This window comes from Phocoena sinus, chromosome 5, assembly GCF_008692025.1.
Source record: "Phocoena sinus isolate mPhoSin1 chromosome 5, mPhoSin1.pri, whole genome shotgun sequence".
Lineage (NCBI taxonomy): Eukaryota > Metazoa > Chordata > Mammalia > Artiodactyla > Phocoenidae > Phocoena > Phocoena sinus.
The window spans coordinates 20,840,084-20,860,925 of NC_045767.1; the positions used below are offsets into that span (position 1 = coordinate 20,840,084).

Genomic DNA, 20,842 nt, shown 5'->3' on the forward strand with positions numbered 1-20,842 from the left:
ATTATAATTGTTCTCTAAAAGGGAAAATATATGCAAATACTAGTCTGTCTTTATACACGCTACATATGTTTTATATCTTTCTGGGAGGTTCACTATCTTCTAATTGTGTACACTGATCACTTAAAATGTATTTAAAATGGACTTTAGACATAGCATGGTATGAAAGTTTAAAAAGTCCCATAAACTCCCTAAACATAGCTTCTGGAGTTGCTTTCCTGCAAGCCGAGGCTATTTGATGGGTAGGTGAAAACCCTCCCAGGTACCCTCTCCGGGACGCATTCGAAAGACGCTGTGTCCCACCACGGATCCCCTGCCCAGGAAAGAAGAGGGGCCTGAGGGCACTGCCAGGGGCCAGGTGGTGGAGGCCCCCCGCTGGACTCTAGGGTAGAGCCCTAGACCCCAGCCCTAGAGCTGGGGGGGGCCCTTTGAGGGGCTCTAGGGTAGAAAAGGGGAGTTGCCACTCTGGGTCCCCCTGCCCCAATCCAGCTGCCTCTTTGAGAGGCAGCCCCCAAACAGTCTGAGAGCCTAGAAGTTGAAGCCCTTCCCTAGCCATTTCACAGCAGACCAAGGACTGCATTAGGGAGCCTCCAGGCCAGGTTCCTGAGATAGTGGAGTTGTAGCCCTCTCCTGTCCCGGGGTGAAGGATCTGCTCTGACGTCCGCCTTCAGGGGCTTCCCTCCAGTTTACTGCCTGGGAGCCAGTTCTGCCTCTGCCCCTGAAGGCCAGAGGGAGAATGGTGGGGTGAGGGGAGTTCAGGAGGGGCCCCAAAGGCACCTCACTCTGCAGAACAGAGACCTTTTGTCAAACTCAAGCCCCTGCCTTAGAAATACATACTTTTAAAGAAAATTCATAGGACCTTTAGAAAATTAGTGAGTTCAGTCCCCACATTTTCCAGTTAAAGGCACTGAGTATCTACGAAGGTTAAAGGACTCTCCCTCCCCCCCACATGATTCACACAGGGAATGAGCAAATATGGAACTGAACAGTTGTTGGAAAAATGACCTTTTATGGTTATGATAAATTGTTAGAGCTGTAAAGCTGAGTTTTTGGAGAAAACAGCCGTAAATCTAGTACATGTGAGGGGGAGTTAACAGCACCCTGCTGTTGTGTCTGTGTTTCTCTTATTTGGCTTTTTCATTTCTAAGGTGAGAGGACTTTCAAGTGTCATCACTGTGATGCTACCTTTAAAAGGAAGGACACCTTAAATGTTCATGTCCAGGTGGTTCATGAAAGACACAAGAAGTACAGATGTGAACTGTGTAATAAGGCATTTGTTACACCTTCAGTGCTTAGAAGTCATAAGAAAGTAAGTAGAAGCCTTCCGTGAGTTTGAATGGATTACGTATTTTAACCACACAGGCGTTTATGTTAATTATCATGTGATAATCAATTTTATATGAATTTATCAACATATTTACTCAAAATGACAAATACGAAACCCATGAGTGATAGCAGCTCTTTAGCAAATGTCTGTTTTCTTCATTTTATCAGAAGAGAATATATTTGTCATATGAAAGCAAACCTAGATTCAGGTATGGGTGCTTCACTGTCCTAAACTATGCTGATAGGTGGGTCTTACAGTGTACTCGATGAACGGGAGCTTTTCGACTTTATACATTTTTGGATTAACGTAGGTTCCTTTTTTTAAAGATACTGAGTAGAGCTTTAATAGTTTTATTTTTCAAAGCTAGTTCAGCTATCTATTGACAAGTTATTAGACTGACTTCTTCTAGGATTAGAGTGGTCCTTCTTTATCTTGCATCCCAAGGACCCAGGGAAATTCCTGGTACAGAACAGGGACTTGATAAGTATTTGCTCAACTTGAATAAAATGACGTTCATACTGATGGTGATTTGGAGATTATCTTATTTGTGTTATGCTAATTACCTCCAGCAAATCAACAGGTTATTTTTACTTGTTGATTAAATACATTTTAAGTATATTTTTTAAATAGCAAAATTCATATTATAACTCATGCAGTTGAAAGTTTTAATGTTGACTTCAGAAATGACTGTGAAGTGTGGTAGTCTCTGCTGCTCGGCGTGTCCTGCCTAGTGAATGTGAAGTGGCTTCTGTGTCATTATGACTTTTATTTTGGTACCTGTCCTTAATACAGCTGTTTCAAAAGAACTGGACTGAGTAACTTTCTTTTCTTGTATCTTTAATGCTGATTAATAATGATACTGTCTTCTCTTTTCAAAGCTCTGAATAGAATAATCTTTCAACTTTTCTTTGATTGGATTACTTTTTCATGAATTTAATAGACTTTTATTATGTTTTAATCAATGAGGGAAAGTATAGTGAATTTTCAAGAAAGATATAGTTGTTTGTCTGCAATAACAGATTATCATAGAATATATTTTGTGGTGCATTGTTCATTTTTGTCTCATACGTTTATCCAATATTGTTCTCATAGTGATGTTTCCATGCTTTCTAACCATATTTAAGATTTTGTAGTGTTATACTTTCAATATCTTACAATACCAGCCAGTCAAATTCTGTACCTAATAATAATATATATTTTTTAATTAAGCCAAAAAGAACACTTTAATTATTTTAATTAATATTGCCATAGTATCCTTTAGTTTGAAACTTAAATTACTGAAGTACTATAAGTAACTGAATATAAGTAGGTGAACAATGAAATACTTATGTAGCAGCAAAAGAAATCCTGTGGATTTTATAAACATACTACAAAGAACTTGGTAGTTTCCTGTTTGGAATAATCCCATGTTGTAATAATAGATGTATACCATTCCCAAACAACGTTATATTAATCAGGAAAGAATTGCCATATTTTGTCCCTTCTGTCAGGGAGTGAGAAGAACACAGGTCTGTTATATGTTAAAATGTTATACCATTTCCTTTAAATTGAACCATAATGTGGACCATGGGAATAACAGCTCTTACTGAGGTGTAAAGAATGTATAACTGTTTTGTATAAGAACTTGTAATGAAAATAGAAAGTTAAGTGCTGCCAATTGAAGAATCGAGGAGATGTTTGTTGTAAACAGTATCATTGGCTAGTGCGGCTGTTGATTAGACTGTATTCCTCAAACTTGAATGTAATATAGATCTTTTTCAAGGGAAAAACATCTAGAGGACACTGAAGTTGACTAAGATATTTTATTTATAACTCTTTTAAAAATTACAAATATGATAGTGTATATCCAAATATAGATTATAATTCAAATATGAAAATTTATAAATTAAATATCAACCAATAAGGTTATAAACCAATTATATTAAAGTTAACAATTGATTTAATATGGAAGATGAGAATGTTTTGCTAAGTTAGTGGTTCCTCGAGGTTGTCAGGTTCTGACATAATTACCCCACCCTTTTTTCTCTATCCCAGCTAAGCCTGTCTTTCCTTCCTGGGAACACATCATTTTTAAAAAACCTTTTTAAAAAACCTCTTAAAAAACCTTTCCTGTTCTTTCTACATTAGCTCATGGCAATTCAAATAATAATATTTGCCAGTAATTTGCGTAAAAACAAAGGCAAGCACAGGCCCTGGAAGTTCTGTTTTGTGGCGGTGGTGGTAACCCAGATGATCCACTATATGCTTTTGTTCATAGTTAGGTTATCATTGAAGTTAACAATTCTAAAAAGGGTCTGAGAGAATGTGCAGGTATCTGAAGTAATTGCTTCCTTCTCCTTTTCCCTTCTCCTAAGTTTCAAAACCAATGGGACTTGAAAAGTAGCTCTGCCGCCTCATTTATTGGAATGACCTATTTTGATGTTGGTAGAAACACTGGTCGCCTGATGAGATTGTGAGACAAGTTTAAAACACCTCACCTGCCTCCTTTTTTGGGAGAGGTCACTCTTTTTTTCTTTGAACTCTCTTAACATTGTATTGAAACTGGCTTTGGTGATACTCATTCACCTTTTCTTGTGTGGTGGTTTTATGTCCAGGTTAAAGGTATTGAAGGCAGCAGTGATCTTTCAAATTGACTGTTCAGTTAACACCTGCTGAATTTAAAGATCAAATCAGATTTATGTTCCTTTTTGCTTTGCAGTAAAATCAATCCAGTCTGACAAACATAATGCAAGTAACAGATTACTTTATTGAGATTAATTCTGTCCTCAAGCACTAAATACACACAAAGAATGTGAAAAATGCTTCTAAGGAAGTGTTTCTTGGCAGCAGTCAAGGGCAGCTGTAGCCCCATTTTGATTATGTGGTTTTGTTAACGTATACTGGTTTTGTATAACTTAATCATTTTTAGACGGGGGCTCCATAAAGGCTTAAAATGTAAACTGCAGAGTTATTTTCAAATTAACACTAACACATGATTCTAAGAGGTTTTTTTGAACCAGTGGGAATAACCATGATAAATTGTTTAAAATCTCATTGTGATATTAAATCATTTTAAAGGAACATAATCCTGGGAAAAAAAGGATTTACTGTTGTCAGAGGCACTTAATCATTTTAACCTCGTTCTTTATATTTGTTCTCAACCTTTTTTATTCCTTTCCGTTTAGACACATACAGGAGAAAAGGAGAAAATCTGCCCATATTGTGGCCAGAAGTTTGCCAGCAGTGGTACACTGAGAGTTCATATCCGTAGCCACACAGGTATGTAGATAAAAACAACATAGAGAAATCAAATTCTTCCAAGAGAAGGAGTTTCTAATTTTACAAAATGACTCCAAGATTAAGAATTAATCTTGACTGTTTCCTCTCTGGTAAAGTTTTATAGCATCCAGTTTCTTACTCTAGAAAAGTTTTGAATAAGTACACTTTCCCAAACTAAGTTAAATATCTAAAGTGGAAACTGATTAATGTTTGGTTGTGAAATAACTGTGATTTACTTTATATACTATTCTAATAGATGGAATAGGGTGTAGCAGTTTTACAGAAGGCTAAGGGCCTCCTCTTAAAAATCCCTCCTGTAACTCGCATCAAATGTGGCCTTTTAAAACGTAAAAAGTCCTTGGAATGTGGCTTGAATGCTATAAGATTTTATTGGATGCAAGGGTGACGTGACCATAGTATCTGTTATGCCATGAATTGCTTCCTAAAGGGTTTTCTTCATTTCTTACAACTTCCTGTGTAATTTCTCCCATGAGGGAGGGCTGTGCCCTAGTGAATGAACAGCTAAATATTCTTCAGAGAACTTTGGGTTTTATCTGTCATGTAGAGAAGTTCTTGAAAAGACTTGAAAGAATACTCCTAATTTTGATAGCCAGATTATTGTGTGTGAATCTTAAGTGGTTCTCAGTAGCTGGACTGTGTTTGGTAAACTGTGTAACTGGATTAAATTGCTGAAGCTTTTTATTCAAGAGCCGTAGTATTTGACTTTCTTTATCATTGTGTCCCTAGCTCCTAGCTCAGTGTTTAGCACAATAACTGTGTTGTGAGTGAAGAAGTGTTAGTTTAAGCAGGTCAGAGAATAATACTGTGATTATTATACAAAGGTGGAAAACAAAAGGACAGCCATGCAGCATAATTTCTTATTTTGGAAATTTTCTGGCTAAAGCTGAAAAGCGTAGGTCAACTTAGTAGTTGTCATCTTAGAATAGCGTCTGAAATACTTTCAAATGAAACATATAACCAAGAACAGATCAAGCATTATACATGATGGCTGTGGAATAATGGGCACCCTAAAGAAGGAAAGGAGATCTTCTTGACTAGAAGTATCTACAGAAAGTGATGGCTTTCGGGACACAGTCCAATATGTGTAGCAGAAACAACACAGCAAAAAGAAAAGTGGAGAGAAGCAAAAAGAAAAGGGCAGCAGAGAATCACGCTGAGGACAGGTGGACTTAAAATAGTGCCAGAGACTCTTAGCACCATGTCCTGATTGTACAGAAGAGGCAAGTAAATGATGAAGAGAGAGGAGAGAGAGCTCTGAAGTCCCAGGCCAGCCCCGGAACCTAACAGTGTAGTCTTTGACGTCAGTGGGCACCACTCTCTGTGCCCACTGTGTTTTGGGGGCCATGCGGAATTGTGGCAGACATGGTTAAGGGTGAGAGTGAAATCAGCAGCCTTCCATTCTGGATCTGTAGTTCTTAGAAGACGTCTTTGTGCCACCCTGAAAATGTAACTTATAATTTGCTCCGCAGATTTTATGTCTGTATGTGTGTGCTTGTGTGTATAATTTGTATGTGGAAGGAGGGCAACTAGGAGATGGGGAAAGTGTATTATTTCTGTGTATCATAGTGATAAGTTTAGAGTAATGCCCTGAGACATTATCATGTAATTGAACTATGGTTGATATAGTGTGTTTTTAAAAGGCAGTGATTATTGTTCAGAATGCATTAAAACGTGTATTTCAGCATAGAAAAGATGAATCCAATCATAGAACACTTGATTATTCAAAATAATTGCATCCTTGAGAATTCCATGTGCCTACATTTTATTTTACTTGTAGAGGACGGGCAGTGGAGAAGAATAAACTTAAACTAGTAATGTCTTCTAAAATTTTAATTATTATCTGCTACAAAGTTGCAGTCATAAGATTTTTTTGAGCTCCAAGAATTCTCTGTGATAAAAATATTAATAAATATTTGTAGTTTTTTTGTTGTCATGTTATGTTCTATAGTATCTGTAATCTAAAGAATATTTTTAAAAATTCAAATCTTTTTTATATGATTAGGTTATTTAAATGTTGTACAGGTTCTAGTTTATTGGTTTCTGATCAAGAAAACTGGCCACCTAAATTCAGCACAGTCAGCCAGCATATACATTTAAATAAGCAAAGTAAAAATATAAAGGTGGCCTATGTGTTTATGTATGTCCACACAAATAGTTGTATAATTATTTATTTACAATTATTATTTACTTATAACTGGATTTTTCTGTTTAAAATCAGACTCATTTCATTTTCACATTTTACAATTCTTCTTTGAGTTATTTTGATGTGAAGCCTATGTTTTTGGTGACAGTTGCCTGGCAGCATGGCTGGGGCTGTATTTGAAGTGGTCGGTGTCAAGCAACAGAGGTGACTGCGGAGACCTGGCAGGTTGCTGGTGTCTGGGCTTCCATAACAGTCCTGGCATGGATTTCTTTTCCTGCATGGACTAATGCTGCTTTTGCCTCTCTTTTTTTTCGTTTTGTTTTGTTTTTGCGGTACGCAGGCCTCTTACTGTTGTGGCCTCTACCGTTGCGGAGCACAGGCTCCGGACGCGCAGGCTCAGCGGCCATGGCTCACGGGCCTAGCTGCTCCATGGCATGTGGGATCTTCCCGGACCGGGGCACAAACCCGTATCCCCTGCATCGGCAGGTGGACTCTCAGCCACTGCGCCACCAGGGAAGCCCTGCTTCTCTTTTATTCGCTTTGTCCTGTCCTCCAAATCACGTGCATCCATTTTCCCTTCCAAGCTGGAACCTGGCTCAGTGACCAAATGGGTTTATGTAGTTATTTTGCTTCTATGATGATAACGCTCGCATTTTGAGTTCTATAAATTCACTTTTTCTCTCTTTATTATTTTTTCTTATGAAATCACGTGATTTTTTTTTTGTGCTTTATAATATTTTAATGTAACATGTCTTCAGTCTGGTTCCATTTTTCTTTCTTTTTTTTTTTTAAACATCTTTATTGGGGTATAATTGCTTTACAATGGTGTGTTAGTTTCTGCTTTATAACAAAGTGAATCAGTTATACATATGTTCCCATATCTCTTCCCTCTTGCGTCTCCCTCCCTCCCACCCTCCCTATCCCACCCCTCCAGGCGGTCACAAAGCACCGAGCCAATATCCCTGTGCCATGCGGCTGCTTCCCACTAGCTATCTACCTTACGTTTGTTAGTGTATATATGTCCATGACTCTCTCTCGCTCTGTCACAGCTCACCCTTCCCCCTCCCTATATCCTCAAGTCCGTTCTCCACTAGGTCTGTGTCTTTATTCCTGTCTTACCCCTAGGTTCTTCATGACATTTTTTTTCCCTTAAATTCCATATATATGTGTTAGCATACGGTATTTGTCTTTTTCTTTCTGACTTACTTCACTCTGTATGACAGACTCTAGGTCTATCCACCTTATTACAAATAGCTCAATTTCATTTCTTTTTATGGCTGAGTAATATTCCATTGTATATATGTGCCACATCTTCTTTATCCATTCATCTGATGGTGGGCACTTAGGTTGTTTTCATCTCTGGACTATTGTGAATAGAGCTGCAATGAACATTTTGGTACATGACTCTTTTTGAATTCTGGTTTCCTCAGGGTATATGCCCAGTAGTGGGATTGCTGGGTCATATGGTAGTTCTATTTGTAGTTTTGTAAGGAACCTCCATACTGTTCTCCATAGTGGCTGTACCAATTCACATTCCCACCAGCAGTGCAAGAGTGTTCCCTTTTCTCCACACCCTCTCCAGCATTTATTGTTTCTAGATTTTTTGGTGATGGTCATTCTGACTGGTGTGAGATGACATCTCATTGTAGATTTGATTTGCATTTCTCTAATGATTAATGATGTTGAGCATTCTTTCATGTGTTTGTTGGCAGTCTGTATATCTTCTTTGGAGAAATGTCTATTTAGGTCTTCTGCCCATTTTTGGATGGGGTTGTTTGTTTTATTGACATAGAGTTGCATGAGCTGCTTGTAAATTTTGGAGATTAATCCTTTGTCAGTTGCTTCCTTTGCAAATATTTTCTCCCATTCTGAGGGTTGTCTTTTGGTCTTGTTTATGGTTTCCTTTGCTGTGCAAAAGCTTTGAAGTTTCATTAGGTCCCATTTGTTTATTTTTGTTTTTATTTCCGTTTCTCTAGGAGGTGGGTCAAAAATGATCTTGCTGTGATTTATGTCATAGAGTGTTCTGCCTATGTTTTCCTCTAAGAGTTTGATAGTTTCTGGCCTTACATTTAGGTCTTTAATCCATTTTGAGTTTATTTTTGTGTATGGTGTTAGGGAGTGATCTAATCTCATACTTTTACATGTATCTGTCCAGTTTTCCCAGCGCCACTTATTGAAGAGGCTGTCCTTTCTCCACTGTACATTACTGCCACCTTTATCAAAGATAAGGTGTCCATATGTGTGTGGGTTTATCTCTGGGCTTTCTATCCTGTTCCATTGATCTATCTTTTTGTTTTCGTGCCAGTACCATACTGTCTTGATTACTGTAGCTTTGTAGTATAGTCCGAAGTCAGAGAGCCTGATTCCTCCAGCTCCATGTTTCTTTCTCAAGATTGCTTTGGCTGTTCGGAGTCTTTTGTGTTTCCATACAAAATGTGAAAATTTTTGTTCTAGTTCTGTGAAAAAGGCCAGTGGTAGTTTGATAGGGATTGCATTGAATCTATAGATTGCTTTGGGTAGTATAGTCATTTTCACAATGTTGATTCTTCCAATCCAAGAACATGGTATATCTCTCCATCTATTTGTATCATCTTTAATTTCTTTCATCAGTGTCTTATAATTTTCTGTATACAGGTCTTCTGTCTCCTTAGGTAGGTTTATTCCTCAATATTTTATTCTTTTTATTGCAATGGTAAATGGGAGTGTTTTCTTGATTTCCCTTTCAGATTTTTCATCATTAGTATATAGGAATGCCAGAGATTTCTGTGCATTAATTTTGTATCCTGCTACTTTACCAAATTCATTGATTAGCTCTAGTAGTTTTCTGGTAGCATCTTTAGGATTCTCTATGTATAGTATCATGTCATCTGCAAACAGTGACAGCTTTACTTTTTCTTTTCCGATTTGGATTCCTTTTATTTCCTTTTCTTCTCTGATTGCTGTGGCTAAAACTTCCAAAACTATGTTGAATAAGAATGGTGAGAGTGGGCAACCTTGTCTTGTTCCTGATCTTAGTGGAAATGCTTTCAGTTTTTCACCATTGAGGATGATGTTGGCTGTGGGCTTGTCATATATGGCCTTTATTATATTGAGGAAAGTTCCCTCTATGCCTACTTTCTGGAGGGTTTTTATCATAAATGGGTGTTGAATTTTGTCAAAAGCTTTCTCTGCATCTATTGAGATGATCATATGGTTTTTCTCCTTCATTTTGTTAATATGGTTTATCACATTGATAGATTTGCGTATATTGAAGAATCCTTGCATTCCTGGAATAAACCCCACTTGATGATGGTGTATGATCCTTTTAATGTGCTGTTGGATTCTGTTTGCTAGTATTTTGTTGAGGATTTTTGCATCTATATTCATCAGTGATATTGGCCTGTAGTTTTCTGGAAGAGTTTGAGAAGGATAGGTGTTAGCTCTTCTCTAAATGTTTGATAGAATTCGCCTGTGAAGCCATCTGGTCCTGGGCTTTTGTTTGTTGGAAGATTTTTAATCTCAGTTTCAATTTCAGTGCTTGTGATTGGTCTGTTCATATTTTCTATTTCTTCCTGATTCAGTCTTGGCAGGTTGTGCATTTCTAAGAATTTGTCCATTTCTTCCAGATTGTCCATTTTATTGGCATAGAGTTCCTTGTAGTAATCTCTCATGATCTTTTTTATTTCTGCAATGTCACTTCTTACTTCTCCTTTTTCATTTCTAATTCTATTGATTTGAGTCTTCTCCCTTTTTTTCTTGATGAGTCTGGCTAGTGGTTTATCTATTTTGTTTATCTTCTCAAAGAACCAGCTTTTAGTTTCATCGATCTTTGGTATTGTTTCCTTCATTTCTTTTTCATTTATTTCTTATCTGATCTTTATGATTTCTTTCCTTCTGCTAACTTTGGGGTTTTTTTGCTCTTCTTTCTCTAATTGCTTGAGGTGCAAGGTTAGATTGTTTTTTCGAGATGTTTCCTGCTTGTATTGCTATAAACTTCCCCCTTAGAACTGGTTTTGCTGCATCCCATAGGTTTTGGGTCGTCATGTCTCCATTGTCATTTGTTTCTAGGTATTTTTTTATTTCCTCTTTGATTTCTTCAGTTATCACTTCGTTATTAAGTAGTGTATTGTTTAGCCTCCATGTGTTTGTATTTTTTACAGATCTTTTCCTGTAATTGATATCTAGTCTCATGGCGTTGTGGTCAGAAAAGATACTTGATACAATTTCAATTTTCTTAAATTTACCAAGGCTTGATTTGTGACCCAAGATATGATCTATCCTGGAGAATGTTCCATGAGCACTTGAGAAAAATGTGTATTCTGTTGTTTTTGGATGGAGTGTCCTATAAATATCAATTAAGTCCATCTTGTTTAATGTATCATTTAAAGCTTGTGTTTCCTTATTTATTTTCACTTTGGATGATCTGTCCATGGGTGAAAGTGGGGTGTTAAAGTCCCCTACTATGAATGTGTTACTGTTGATCTCCCCTTTTATGGTTGTTAGTATTTGCCTTATGTATTGAGGTGCTCCTATGTTGGGTGCATAAATATTTACAATTGTTATATCTTCTTCTTGGATCGGTCCCTTGATCATTATGTAGTGTCCTTCTTTGTCTCTTGTAATAGTCTTTATTTTAAAGTGTATTTTGTCTGATATGAGAATTGCTACTCCAGCTTTCTTTTGGTTTCCATTAGCATGGAATATCTTTCTCCATCCCCTTACTTTCAGTCTGTATGTGTCTCTAGGTCTGAAGTGGGTCTCTTGTAGACAGCATATATAAGGGTCTTGTTTTTGTATCCATTCAACCAGTCTGTGTCTTTTGGTGGGAGCATTTAGTCCATTTACATTTAAGGTAATTATTGATATGTATGGTCCTATTCCCATTTTCTAAATTGTTTTGGGTTCGTTATTATATGTCTTTTCCTTCTCTTGTGTTTCTTGTCTAGAGAAGTTCCCTTAGCATTTGTTGTAAAGCTGGTTTGGTGGTGCTGAACTCTCTCAGCTTTTGCTTGTCTGTAAAGGTTTTAATTTCTCCATCAAATCTGAATGAGATCCTTGCTGGGTACAGTAGTCTTGGTTGCAGGTTTTTCTCCTTCATCACTTTCAGTATGTCCTGCCACTCCCTTCTGGCTTGCAGAGTTTCTGCTGAGAGATCAGCTCTCAACCTTATGGGGATTCCCTTGTGTGTTATTGGTTGTTTTTCCCTTGCTGCTTTCTTTGTATTTAATTTTTGACAGTTTGATTAATGTGTGTCTTGGCGTATTTCTCCTTGGATTTATCCTGTGTGGGACTCTCTGTGCTTCCTGAACTTGATTAACTCTTTCCTTTCCCATATTAGGGAAGTTTTCAACTATAATCTCTTCAAATATTTTCTCAGTCCCTTTCTTTTTCTCTTCTTCTTCTGGAACCCCTATAATTCAAATGGTGGTGCATTTAATGTTGTCCTGGAGGTCTCTGAGACTGTCTTCAGTTCTTTTCATTCCTTTTTCTTTATTCTGTTCTGCAGTAGTTATTTCCACTATTTTATCTTCCGGGTCACGTATCCGTTCTTCTGCCTCAGTTATTCTGCTATTGATCCCATCTAGAGTACTTTTAATTTCATTTATTGTGTTGTTCATTGTTGCTTGTTTCATCTTTGTTTCTTCTAGGTCCTTGTTAACTGTTTCTTGCATTTTGTCCATTCTATTTTCAAGATTTCAGGTCATCCTTACTATCATTATTCTGAATTCTTTTTCAGGTAGACTGCCTATTTCCTCTTCATTTGTTAGGTCTGGTGGGTTTTTATCTTGCTCCTTCATCTGCTGTGTGTTTTTCTGTCTTCTCATTTTGCTTATCTTACTGTGTTTGGTGTCTCCTTTTTGCAGGCTGCAGGTTCGTAGTTCCCACTGTTTTTGATGTCTGTCTCCAGTGGCTAAGGTTGGTTCAGTGGGTTGTGTAGGCTTCCTGGTGGAGGGGACTAGTGCTTGTGTTCTGGTGGTTGAGGCTGGATCTTGTCTTTCTGGTGGGCAGGTTCACGTCTGGTGGTGTGTTTTGGGGTGTCTGTGGCCTTATTATGATTTTAGGCAGCCTCTCTGCTAATGGGTGGGGTTGTGTTCCTGTTTTGCTAGTTGTTTGGCATAGGTTGTCCAGCACTGTTGCTTGATGGTCATTGAGTGAAGTTGGGTGCTGGTGCTAAGATGGAGGTCTCTGGGAGATTTTCACCGTTTGATATTATGTGGAGCTGGGAGGCCTCTTGTTGACCAGTGTCCTGAAGTTGGCTCTTCTACCTCAGAGGCAGAGCCCTGACTCCTGGCTGGAGCAACAAGAGCCTTTCATCCACACGGCTCAGAATAAAAGGGAGAAAAAGTAGAGAGAATTAGTAGAAGTATGAAGAAAGAAAGGAAGAAACAAAGAAGGAAAGGAGGGAAGGAAGGAAGGAAGAAAGCAAAGAAGGAAAGAAGGCAAGAAGAAAGAAAGGCGGGAGGGAGGGAGGAAGTAAGGAAGGAGGGAAGGACGGAAAAAAGACAGAAAGAAAGAAGATACAGTAAAATAAAATAAAGTATAATAAAGTTATTGAATTAAAAAATAATTAGGAAAAAGAAAGGGACGGATAGAACCTTAGGACAAATGTTGGAAGCAAAGCTATACAGACGAAATCTTACACAGAAGCATACACATACACCCTCACAAAAAGAGGTAAAGGGGAAAAAATCATAAATCTTGCTCTCAGAGACCACCTCCTCAATTTGGAATGATTCGTTGTGTAAAGGAGGGAGGGAGGGAGGGAGGGAAGGAAGGAAGAAAGGAAGGAAAGGAAAGGGAAAAAGAAGAAAAAGAAGGTAAAGTATAATAAAATTATTAAAATTAATTATTAAGAAAAGAATTTTTAAAAAAACCATGGACGGATGGAACCCTAGGACAAATGGTGGAAGCAAAGCTATACAGACAAGATCTCACACAGAAGCATACACATACACATTCACAAAAAGAGGAAAAGGGGAAAGAATCATAGATCTTGCTCTCGAAGTCCACCTCCTAAATGTGGGATGATTCGTTGTCTATTCAGGTATTCCACAGATGCAGGGCACATCAAGTTGATTGTGGAGCTTTAATCCGCTGCTTCTGAGGCTGCTGGGAGAGATTTCCCTTTCTCTTCTTTGTTCTCACAGCTCCTGGGGCTCAGCTTTGGATTTGGCCCGCCTCTGCATGTAGGTCGCCTGAGGGCGTCTGTTCCCGCTCAGACAGGACGGGGTTAAAGGAGCCGCTGCTTCGGGGGCTCTGGCTCACTCAGGCCGGGGGGAGGGAGGGGCACGCAGTGCGGGGCGGGCCTGCGGCGGCAGAGGCCGGCGTGACGTTGCACCAGCCTGAGGCGCGCCGTGCGTTCTCCCAGGGAAGTTGTCCCTGGATCCCGGGAACCTGGCAGTGGCGGGCTGCAGAGGCTCCGTGGAAGAGGGGTGTGGATAGTGACCTGTGCTCACACACAGACCCCTTGGTGGCGGCAGCGGCAGCCTTAGCGTCTCCCGCCAGTCCCTGGGGTCCGTGCTTTTAGCCGTGGCTCGCGCCCGTCTCTGGGGTCCGCGCTTTTAGCCGCGGCTCGCGCCCGTCTCTAAATCACGTGATTTAATTCAGCCCTTTCCCACACTAGGTTTAGTGATTTGTGTTTGTGCTATAGGGTAACGCAGGTATGGGGTCACAGCCTATTCTGTAGGAAACTTTTACTGTTAGGGAGCACGCAGTGAAGTGGCGAGGACCCTGAGTGAAGGTGGGGTGGGAAGCGTCAGGACAGACAGCTAATGCAGCCTCTGAGGAGCAGGGCCCTCTGGATCATTGGTGCTCACGTTTTGGCCTCAACACTCCATATCATCTCAAAAATAATTGAGGACCCTGGGAAGCTTTCGTTTGTGTGGGTTGTGTCTGTAGCTATTTACTATATTAGAAATTAAAGCTGAGAACATTTAACAATATTTATTAATTTGTTACAAATAATAATAAGAAACCCATTACATGTTAACATAAACAACATATTTTTATAGAAAGTAGCTACATTTTTCTAATCAGAAATAATATTGTGAGACGGGAGACATTGTTTTACATTTCTGAAACTCTCTTTAATGTCTGGTTCAAGAGGAGACAGGTCCTCATGTCTGTTTCTTCATTCATCCTGCTGCAACATGTTCTTTTGATTGCTGAATTAGAAGAAAATCTGGCCTCACATAGGTATGCAGTTAGAAGAGGAGAGTTCTTAACCAGCCTTTGTAAATAATTCTGGATATTATTTGTTACTACAGTAAAATTCAAAAAGTGGTCTTTTTTTTTTTTTTTTAAAGGCTTGTGTTGTGGAACTTAAAATCATCTCCGTGAACTTCTCTTATTCTGTCGCATTAAAATCCATTGGTGTGTCTTGCACTTTGAATGATCTTTTACCCATGCGTGATTCTGTAACATGTTGCACAAATCACTTGGAAAATATTGGCTCACTGAGTTACGTGGATCCTCCACATGTGTTAGTGTCATCACCGATCTCATTAGGCAAGTCTTAAGTATTCGGAAGCCTTCAAGCACATGGTAGCATGTACAGATTTTCCAAAATTCTAAATTTTGCTTTGACTGCTCTAATTCTTATGTGTGGTAAGAAACACTTCCCTCCCTCCCTCCCTTCCTTCATTCCTTCTTTCTTTTGAAATGACAGGCTTCTTTTATTTTCAAAAAACAAATGTTTACCAGATACCAAATCTGAATAACCATATTTTATATGTCAATCATTTTGTTTCAAGTAAAAATGGTGTTCCATGAGAAAAAGCTGTTAGGTGAGCTCATGACTCAATCACACAAGTGCTTTTCCTTGAGACAACTTTAATATATCAATATGCATTACAAGTACTTATTTCCCATTTTATAACTAAGAATATTAAAATATCTTACTCAAGAGTTAGGGTTTAATAAAATTAATAATTTTTACTTCATCAAGGACATTCTGTTTATGAAACCAGCATGTATTTCTGTTATGAGTGTGTGTCTGTGAAGATGCAGTGATGACTAGTACCATCAGATGCCACTGTCTTGATCTGCACCAAGGCCCAGCAGTTTTACCCACTGTTACTTGTGTACCATTAGTGCAAAATCAACACAGTGAAAAAGGAAAATAGCATAATACTATTATTGTGAAAGTAGTTTTGACCATGAAGACCTCGAGAAAGAATCTTGGGGGTCCCCAGGAGTGCACAGACCATATTTGGGGAAATAATGCTCTAGAAGGACCACCTAGCCAATGATAAATGCCTAGGAAAATAGGAGCATGTGTGTGTGTGTGTGTGTGTGTGTGTGTGTGTGTGTGTGTGTGTTTTGGGGTCAGGTGAGGTAGAAGTTGCAGAGAAGAATGTGTTGCCTGTGCAGGTAAGGATCCAGCTGACAGAGGCCATCCTATTTAACTGACACCATTTCTCTCATTTGATTGCTCAGACTGGTTTGGTTCTAACTGTCACTCTGTCTTTTGAGATAAATTCTTAAGCTGCTGCTGCTGCTTCTACTGCTACTGCTACTGAAACATGTTAATGTCCATTGTCATTGCCTTTGCTGGAATCTGGATTTTAAAAGGGCTGGTGATGAGTAGGAGGTGTGCCAACGGTGCACTTTTATAGGTACCGTTAGCTGTTGGTTTGATATGTTATGTTTATGATTGTAAACAGAAAACCATTTAAAGCTTTCCAACTTTGGGCATATTTATAGGTATACTGCGGACCTTACCTCTCAAATTGGCCTGCAGATAGAACCTTTCTAAAAGGTTATCCTACTAGTAAGCTATTTCCTGCTATGTGAAATCCTTTAGTTGGGGTTTGGAGGAATCTGAGTGATAGTGAGATTGCACAACTTTCCCCACCTAGAGAGTTGTCCTGCTCAGTAGAAGCGGGTCCCAGTGTGTCTCCTCCTCTACCTTCCTCTGCCATGGGAGTCTGCTTCGGGTAATGGAAAGGGCAGCACTTCAGAAACAACTAATTTGAATTCGAATCCTGACCTCTGCCACTTACTAGCTGTGCAGTTTTGAGCAAACTACTTAACCTCTCTGAATCCACTTTACCTCATAAGTCCTTTGTGGAGAATAAATTGAATCGTGTCTGTAAAATACTTAGTGCTGCTGGTTCATAGTATTAATAGATGGTCAGTTAATTGTCATAAGTATAATCTCTGAAAGTCTTCTGTAATATTCCCACTGAAGACTACTTTTCCAAAATTAAATGAATCATTGAATTGTATTCATTAACATTGGGTGGCAAGGCTTTATTGAATGATGTAGTTTCTTATATTATCTCTTCCTCCTTTTCTTTGGTTTTTCTTTCTTACAGGACATCATACTGAGAATTTTATGTTCAATATCTTTCCTTTTCTTTCTTTCAACTTTATCAAGATCTTAAATTGTTGAATATGCTGGAACTTTAATAACTTACTTTATAAACATAATCTGGATTAACTGTTGATAAGGAACTAAGTTAACATCATGATGTCTGGCATAATCATGGAATTTTCTTAGCATATTACCTTTGGAAAAATGCACTGTAGAGGGGTATGTTCCTGATTAACTAAGCCTTTCTTTTTAATAAGTATTTAATAAAGGGGAACTCAGTTGGAAAAATTATTTTTGGTGGTATTTTAAAATCTGAACTATTGTATGCCTCACTTTCTTTATTGAAATTAAACCCTAATGACCTCCAGAATAATCTTTCACAAATTAATTGACCATATGACATGAAAACTTGTCCTTGGCTTTTAAAATTATTACTACCTTCTTTATTAGACATAAACCCTAAGTATGCTTGATTACTAAGTCCAAAAAGGCAGTAAGGTTTTTTTAAAAAATATTGTCCTGTTTCTTGAAGAACTGTTTATAAATAGCAAAAAATTAGAGATTGAGCCTGCATATCCAACATTCAGGAGATTGGTTATATAAATTATGGTATATCTATAAATTGGGATATTGTATAGACAATAAAAATGATTGTATAAATATAAACATGAAAAGAAATGAGAATGATACGTTTCAAAATAAAATAGTATATTTTTGAAAGGATAAAACATTGTTATATTAAGGCCTTAAAGGTTAAATACTAAATTAGTAACTGGTTATTTCTGTGTGTTGTGAATATGGATAGTTTGAATTTTCTTCATGATTTTCTGTTTTCTAATTTTTCTATAATAATTTTCTTGTACAATAAAAATATTTAAAGTATATTAATCTTATATTATGATTACACAGCGTAACTGTTACTGTCAGAACCTTCCTGCTAAATTACTTAGGTGTGACATGTCTTTGCATCTTACTGTCAAATGGGCCAGCAAGAAGAAGTACGTAGAAAAATATATGTTGAAGAGAGAGAAATGAGAATAAGAAAGCAAGTATGGTAATATTAAACCCAAGTGAGGGTATATAGTGTTCATTGCACTATTTTTCTAATTTTTCTTCATGTTTGAAAATTTTCATAATTAAAAGTGGGAGTGTATTATTTCAATAAGAACAATGGAATGGACACAGATGCCAACCAAGTGCAGCTGAGATCTGTCTCCTGAACATCCAGCTTCATAGCTCACGTCTTGTGTACATCTCCCTCAGAGCCGAGTTCTTTCAGCAGGGAAGACTATATTCTTTAAACAAAACAGACTTTCGTTGTTTTGGTTTTTGCTTACAGTTATACTGTTCAGAGAGAACTCAGATTCTTTTGAAGAAGCAGAGTATCGTTACTTCATGCTTAGCCATCTTGAAAAAGGAATTCCATGAAATTTGCAATTCTCATGGATTATTCAGAAGTTTTCTTTGAAATACTTTGGAAAGCATATGTATTATTTTATAAAAGAAGGTGTAAAGAATTGATGAGGCTCACCCAGTCAAGCTATTTTCCTACTTAAAACTTTTCAGTGGTTTCCCCTTACCTTGTGCAAATGAACATCCCTTGCACTTGACATCGCAGGCTCCTTTACTGGGCTTCTTTCACTCCCCTCCAGTCTCCAATTAAATGTTACTTTCTCCCTGATGTGTTACCTGCCCATCGCTTCACTCCCCTCTTATTAGGTTGGCATGCTCTATGGTGTACTTCTCTCCACACAGCACCCTTCAGATGCTGGCACTTCTTCAGTAGTTTGTAGATTCTTGCTTCCTTAGAGCTGTGCCCATATCTGATCCTATTCAGAGCACTACCGGGCATAGAGAAAGAACTGAGTGAATGTTTCTTGAATAAGTAAAAGTATCTACAAGTAGATTGCAGTACCTGTAGGATAGTGGGAAGGATACTGGCTTCATAGTGAGAAGTCCCAGATCTGAATCCAAATTTAATTGACAATAGAACCATTTTTTCATATAATACCCACAAGAGTTTGTGGAATTCACTTCGAGAAATGTTAGCATCAAAGAATAAAGTTGCTAAACTCCTCAATCTATCAGCTGGGCCTACTCACAATGTAGTAAGCTTTTGCTTTTCTTTCCATTCTTTGTGACTCCTTTTAGCTTGGAATTGCCTAGTTTTTTAAATTGTCATTAGAAAAAACAGAGAGGAATACTAGCCCTGACAAATTGCCCATGCATTTTGTTTGATGAATCAATTCTATAGGAACTAGAATGATTACAAACAATTGTGTGGTATATTATAGTCTCTTGCACTATGTAGCCTCTCATCTACTAGAGATTTTGAGGGTTCCCATTGTTTGGTATATATGAATGTCTCTTCTCAGTTATGATTTATCTGTTCCTTCACTAGATTCTAAGCTGAAGGGCAGGGCAGATCTGGCTCAGGTTTTTAATCAAGTTAATCGAAGGAGGGAACCTTTCTCAAATATTTTCTAAGTTAATCCTTTCATAGTCAGTGTGATGGGTTTCCAATATCATTCTCATTTTCTAGGTGAAGAAGCTGAGATTCAGAGAAGCAAATGACCTATCCAAAGTAATAAGATCCAAATCTTTTTACTTCAAATTCTGTTTTATTTTTGTGTTCTCTTCTTTTTTTTTTTTTGCTACACGGTTACATAGCTGCTACACAGTTGTTATTAGTACCACAAAAATTTTATAACTTTTCCAGTATAAAAGATGAGTGAAATTCTGAAAGTATTATATTATTTCTGTAGTATGGAAATTTTATGCTTTAGAGACAAATGAAAGGTGTTTTGGTGTTTTGATTTTTTTTTTTTAAGCTGCATTTACTTGGTCATTTACTTCTGACTCATTTTAATAGTGGGCAGTAATACACAGAAAATGATGATTAAGTTTAGTTTCACCAGATTCTTTTTTTTTTTTTTTAATTGACTTTGTTTTTAGGGAAGTTTTAGGTTCATGGCAAAATTGAGAGGAAGGTACAGAGTTTTCCCCATCTGCTTCCTCCCCCTATGCATGTGTAATTTCCCCTACTATCAATATTCCTAACCAGACTGGTATGTTTGCTATAATTGATGAACCTACATTGACACATTATAATCACCCAAAGTCCATAGTTTACCTTACGGTTCAGTGTTGGTGTTGCACATTCTGTGGGTTTGGACAAATGTGTAATGACATGTATCCACCATTATTATATCATCCAGAGTATTTTCACTGCTTTAAAAATCCACTTCGCTTTGTGTGTTCATCTCACAATTCTCAACCCCTGGCAACCACTGATCTTTTTACTTTCTGCATAATTTTTTGTTTTCTAGAATGTCATATGGTTGGACAGATTACTTCTTTTATTTCTGAAAAATGATTATTAATTGATAGTTGAGCCTTTCAGTGAGGTGGATGTACATTTGAATACACTGCAATGTGATGAGATTTTTATAGAGGTAATAAATAGTCTTTTCATCATTTTCCCATTATGTTGAAGGAGTCAGTTTCACTTTGTTTTTATGGTATTCAAACTGTACATCAATATCTGGGGAATTCAGTTTTCTTTTTGTGACATCAAATAACACTAAGCTTTATGAAGAAGAAATATGATTTCAGTTTATGTTTCTTTCTTCTAGTTTGCCATTTGGTATCTCTCATCATGTCCTATTGCTTTGTGTAGTGTTAAATGCACTTTTTTCTTTTCTTCGTGTTAAATTTCTTACAGCAGGCTTTATTTTATTGGCTCATGGCTGTGGTCATTCTGTAAGGCATGATCACTTAGCTGTTGGATTACTACCCA

General features: G+C 37.7%; 1 protein-coding gene across 2 annotated transcripts in view; it reads left to right on the top strand.

Moving 5' to 3' along the window:
- Positions 1–20,842, top strand: part of PRDM5 (PR/SET domain 5) — a 209,615-nt gene that overhangs the window by 123,916 nt on the left and 64,857 nt on the right. For both annotated transcript variants that reach the window (XM_032633777.1, XM_032633779.1), the window contains exons 12-13: positions 1,146–1,306; positions 4,489–4,582. In XM_032633777.1, coding sequence (XP_032489668.1) covers positions 1,146–1,306; positions 4,489–4,582 — 255 coding nt within the window. The remainder of the gene's footprint in view (positions 1–1,145; positions 1,307–4,488; positions 4,583–20,842) is intronic.